We start from the raw sequence: 5,531 nt of genomic DNA, 5'->3' as shown, positions 1-5,531 counted from the left end.
AACAGTATAGGGGCTCAGGCCTCTTGTAGCAGGCTGAGCTAGTAGCAAACCGTATAGGGGCTCAGGCCTCTTGTAGCAGGCTGAGCTAGTAGCAAACAGTATAAGGGCTCAGGCCTCTTGTAGCAGGCCGAGCCAGTAGCAAACAGTACAGGGGCTCAGGCCTCTTGTAGCGTAGCAAACAGTAAGGGCTCAGGCCTCTTGTGGCAGGCTAGCAAACAGTACAGGGGCTCAGGCCTCTTGTAGCAGGCCGAGCGTAGAGGGGGACGGCTGCCACCCGTGAGTGGGGTGGCAGGGGGGACACAGGCCCACCCACTCCACTGTGTCCCGGCCCGGGGCCCTAGACAGCGGTCGTCACCGCTGACGGTCAGTGGGGATCCTGACCGCAACACACTGACATAGGCTCGGTCTGGTCAGCAGCCTGACTGAGGTCGGCTGCCCCCGGGCCACTTCCACTATCCCCCTCTGGTCCTACCTGACCCACGGCGTCGGGTTCCGGGAAGTCCCACTGCATTGGTTGCTCAACCCCCGGGCTGGGGGGTAGATCGGGTAGGTCCTCGGGGAAAGCTGGCCAACTCGGATCCGGGGGTTCCTCCGGATAGCAGCACGGCGATGGGGAGTTTCCTAGCGGCTCCTCATCATAGGTAGCACGGGGAAGCTCCGGCGGGTCTTCCCAGTAGCGGGTCTGGGGTGTCTCCGGCCAGTCCAGGCAAGGGCCCGAGGCTCCAGTGACTTCCCCGTCAGGAGCTCCCTCAGGCAGGTCTGCTCCCTGGGGTGGTTGGGGCCTGACTGAGCTGGCTGGGCTGGCTTTTATTCTTCCGGGTCGCCGCCTGACCCGCTGAGGGGCGGGCTCACTACTCCGTAGCCCCGCCCCTTCCTGTGTCCGGGGCTCAACCCTCCCCGGGGAGGAGGGGAGCCACACCGGCCCGCTACATTCCCCCCCCCTCAAGCCTGGCTCCCATACCTTGGGGCCAGGTCCGTCCATCTCCTCAAGGCGGGACAGGAAGTCAGCATTCGCGTGGTCCTTGCCCGCCCGATGCCGGATGGTAAAGGCATAGGGCTGTAGGGCTAGGTACCACCGCATGATCCGGGGGTTGTTATCCTTCATCCTCATTAACCATTGGAGGGGTGCATGGTCCGTGACGAGGGTGAAGGGGGCACCTAGGAGGAAGAATCGGAGGGCATCACAGGCCCACTTCACCGCTAGGGCTTCTTTCTCGATCACGGAATAGTTTCGCTCGCGGGGGAATAGTTTCCGGCTGAGGTATATTACTGGATGGTCCCCCCCCTCCGCTTCTTGCGACAGGACCGCCCCTACGCCGGTCTTAGACGCGTCTGTCTGTAGAATAAACGGCTTGTCGAAGTCCGGGCTGTACAGGACTGGTTCCTGGCAAAGGCGGTCCTTCAGGGTCTGGAAGGCCACCTCGCACTCGGCCGTCCAGCGCACCTGTCGGGGGCTATTTTTCGTGAGGAGCTCAGTTAGGGGTGCGGCAATTGATGCGAATTGCGGAATAAACCTCCGATAATACCCGGCGAGCCCCAGGAACTGCCGCACTTGGCGTTTCGTCGTGGGTGTGGGACAGTCCGCAAGGGCCTGTACCTTGCCTACCAGGGGTCTGATTCGACCTCCTCCCACCGTGTAGCCAAGATAGGTGGTCTCCTGCCATGCGATCCTACATTTCTTAGGGTTGGCGGTCAACCCTGCCTCTCGCAAGGTCCGTAGGACCGTGGCGACCCGGTTGAGGTGATCTTCCCAGTGGCGGCTGTAGATTACCACGTCATCCAAGTAGGCGGCCGCATACTCCTGGTGGGGCCGCAAGAGGTGGTCCATCAACCGCTGGAAGGTAGCAGGGGCCCCATGGAGGCCGAACGGCATTCGATTAAATTGATAAAGGCCTGAGGGGGTAGCAAAGGCCGTTTTCTCTTTGGACGCTTCGTCGAGTGGGATCTGCCAATATCCTTTGCTCAGGTCCAGGGTGGTAATAAATTGGGCTTCCCCCAGGCGGCCCAGGAGTTCGTCCACCCTGGGCATCGGATAGGCGTCAAACCGCGAGATGGCGTTTACCCGACGGAAGTCTATACAAAATCGGCGCGTACCGTCCGGTTTGGGGACCAGCACCACCGGACTGCGCCATTCACTGCAGGAAGGCTCGATGACCCCCAAGGCCAACATGGTTTGGACCTCTTCTTCTACCTCCTGCCGCATCCGGTATGGCAAAGGCCGGGTGGGTTCCCTGATCGTTTTCCCTGGCTCGGTCAGAATCGTGTGACAGGCCTGGGTTGTATACCCCGGGACTGCCGTGAAGGTTTTTTGGAAAGCCTGCAGGAGACATGTAGCCTGCTTACGCTGCTCTGCCGTGAGCGAGGGGCCTATCGGGGGTTCCTCCACACCCCTTGTCTCGGCCGTGTCGGGGCCCAGTTCGGGCTCAGGCGGGCAAGGGTCGATCAGTAGGCCCTCTCGGTCACACCATGGCTTCAGCAGGTTGATGTGGTAGACCTGGAGCTTCTTCCGTCGGTCGGGTTGGCGGATTTCGTATGTCACGGGTCCCACTTGCCGCACCACCTCATAGGGCCCCTGCCAGCGGGCCAACAGCTTCGACTCGCTGGAGGGTAGAAGCAGTAGGACCCGGTCCCCAGGAGCGAACCTCCGGGCCCGTGTCTCTTGGTTATAGTTCCTCTCCTGTTTCGCCTGGGCTGCCCGCAAATTCTCCCGTGCTAACGTCCCGGCCTGCGTTAAGTACCCCCGTAACTGGAGGACGTACTGGAGGAGGCCCTGAGTTGGGGAGGCCGACTCCTCCCATGTTTCCCGCATCAAATCCAGCAGTCCGCGGGGCCTCCGCCCGTACAACAATTCAAAAGGGGAGAACTTGGTCGACGCTTGCGGCACCTCCTGGATGGCCAACAGCAGGGGCGGTAGGAACTGGTCCCAGTGTCGCAGTTCCCCGGGGGGGAATTTTTTTAGCATGTCCTTAAGGGTGCGGTTAAACCGCTCTACCAACCCGTCGGTCTGCGGGTGGTATACAGACGTATGCAGCTGTTTCACCCCCAGGAGTTTGCAGACCTGTTGGAGCAGCCGGGACGTGAAGTTAGTGCCCTGATCCGTTAGGATCTCCCTAGGCAACCCTACCCGGGAAAATATCTTCATCAGTTCCCCCGCAATGGTCCGGGCAGTGATGCTCCGCAGGGGAACGGCCTCGGGGAAGCGGGAAGCGTAGTCCACGAGGACGAGGACATACTGGAAGCCGGCCGTGCTTCGGGGAAGCGGACCTATCAGGTCCATGGCGACCCGCTCAAAGGGGGTCTCAACGACTGGCATAGGGACTAAGGGGGCCTTGGGTACCCGAGGCGGTGCGGCCAGCTGACACTCGGGGCAGGAGGTACAATATTGCTTCACCTCTTGATGGATACCGGGCCAAAAAAACCGTGCCAGGATTCGGGCAAGGGTCTTTTCTTGCCCCAGATGCCCGGCAGCGGGCACATCGTGGGCCAACTGCATCACGGCCCTGCGGTGACAACGTACCAGCAATTGCGTCACAGGTTCCCGGGTGCGCGGGTCTCGGTCGATGCGGTAGAGCCGATCCCGTCGCAACTCGAAATGGGGCCACTGCGTGGCCCGACGAGAGTCCACTATGGAGCCGTCGACGGCCGCAAGTTGGTCGTAGGCCCGGCTAAGTGTCGGGTCCGACCGTTGGTCGCGGCAAAAGTCCGTATCGAAGCGAGGTTCTGTGGGAGCTGGCCCCGGCGGCCCCTGACCTTCTTGGTCTTCTCCCTCACTCTCCTCATCAGTCTGCCCCGCCTCAGGCGGAGGTCCCCGGGGTTCAGCAGCCAACCCCGGCGTTGCCCGGAGGACCTCTTCAAATGAGGGCCAATCTCGCCCCAGAATCACCGGATAGGCCAGGCCGGGTGCCAGGCCGACGACTACCCGCCGGGTAATGCCTCCCACCGTTAGCTGGGCCCAGGCACTCGGGTAAGGTCGGACATCCCCATGGATGCACTGCAATTGTATCGGCGTCAGACGGGGGTCGGCCGGTGGTCCCAGAGTTTGGCGGACCAAGGTCTGGCCGCACCCTGAATCGATCAGGGCCTGTGTGGTCTGGTTCTCAACCGTCACCGGGATTATCAGCTTGGGGGCCTCCGCCCGGCGGGCCCGGCCGGCCCCTACGTAAACCTGCCCGAAACTGCAATCCATCTCGGGACAGTCTCGTTGTACGTGGCCTGCTTTCCCACATCTAAAGCATGGACCGAGCTCAGGGCGTCCACTCCGGGGAAGGCTTGTTCTGGTACTTCGGGGGGGGCTCCGCCGGACCTTGGGCACTCCCTGGGTGAAGGCTGGGGTAGTCAGCCGGGGAGCTGCTTCCCAGCGTGGAGTCGGGGTTTCCTGTCGGGGTCCCGGCCCGTGGTCTGGGCCTCGTGGGTGGGGCATGTTCGACGCCCTTTTCTCATCCCGGGGTCGTTCGGGACCCGAGGTAGGTGGCCGGAAGGTGGGCCCTATCGAGGCTTCAGCCGCCAGGAAACCCTCCATGAGCGCGACGGCGTCTGCTAAGGTCGTCGGTCGGTGGCGGAGTACCCAGGCCCGGCCTTTGGCCGGCAGGGTGTGAACAAACTGCTCCAACACCACCTGCTCGGTGACCTCCTCTGCCGTCCTGACGTCTGGCTGCAGCCACCTACGGCAGGCCTCCTTCAGGGTCTGGGCCACCATCCGGGGACGGGCTCCCGCCGGGTAGGTATGTCGCCTGAACCGCTGCCTAAACGTCTCCGGGCTAATGTCCAAAGCGTCGAGGACTGCAGCCTTCACGCGGTCGTAGTCGCGGGCTTCTTCGGTCGCCAGCCCCCGGTAGGCTGCTTGGGCCGTCCCGGTCAAATAGGGGGCCAGCAAGGTGGCCCACTGGTCTCTTGCCCATCCCGCCACGAGGGCCACCCGCTCAAAAGTGACCAAGAAGGCCTCCGGGTCGTCCTCTGGGCCCATCTTGGTCAGACGCAGGGGGGTCGCCAGACGCGGACCCCCCCCCGTGCCCTCCCCCGCGGGCCATTCAGCGGGGCGGGGGGCGGGCCCGAGGAGGTGCTGTAGCTGGGTCCCAAGCTGCTGCACCAGCTGCTGTTGCTGCTCTAGCTGAGCTACCTGTTGCTGTTGCTGCTGCTGCAGCTGGGCCGCGTCTCGCTGCCGCTGCTGTTCCAGCTGGGCGGCATGCTGCTGCTGCTGCTGCAGGAGCTGAGCTGCCTGTTGCCGCTCCTGGCTTTCCACCAGCAGCTGGAACAGCCGGTCAGTCTCCATCTTCCTGGCTAAGAGGGGCGGTCCGCCGTCCTCTCACCGGCCCCTTCTCACAGGGGCAAGGGATCTAAAGGTCCCTGGTCAGGTGCCACTTGTAACAGGCGGGTCCGGGGCTCAACCCTCTGAGGGGAGGAGGGGAGCCACACCGGCCCGCTGGTCTCACAGGGGGTGTTCTGTCCTGTCCCTTTAAGGCGAGGTAAATGAAGACAGAGTCAGTTGGGGCTCAGTCCTTTTGCTGTCAGGCTGAGCTATAAGCAGTACTAAC

At 62.9% G+C, this 5,531-nt stretch overlaps 1 protein-coding gene across 1 annotated transcript; it reads right to left on the bottom strand.

The window, feature by feature from the left end:
- Positions 1-982: 982 nt before the first annotated feature.
- LOC123363224 lies at positions 983-4,519 on the bottom strand (the record flags this gene model as incomplete). Its single annotated transcript, XM_045004102.1, has 1 exon — positions 983-4,519. A coding segment is annotated over exon 1 (3,537 nt), but the record flags the coding sequence as incomplete, so codon positions are not given.
- Between the last annotated feature and the right edge of the window lie 1,012 nt (positions 4,520-5,531).

Source organism: Mauremys mutica, chromosome 2, assembly GCF_020497125.1.
Source record: "Mauremys mutica isolate MM-2020 ecotype Southern chromosome 2, ASM2049712v1, whole genome shotgun sequence".
Lineage (NCBI taxonomy): Eukaryota > Metazoa > Chordata > Testudines > Geoemydidae > Mauremys > Mauremys mutica.
The sequence above is the reverse complement of the archived record's forward strand: the minus strand, read 5'-3'. Positions and strand labels throughout refer to the sequence as shown.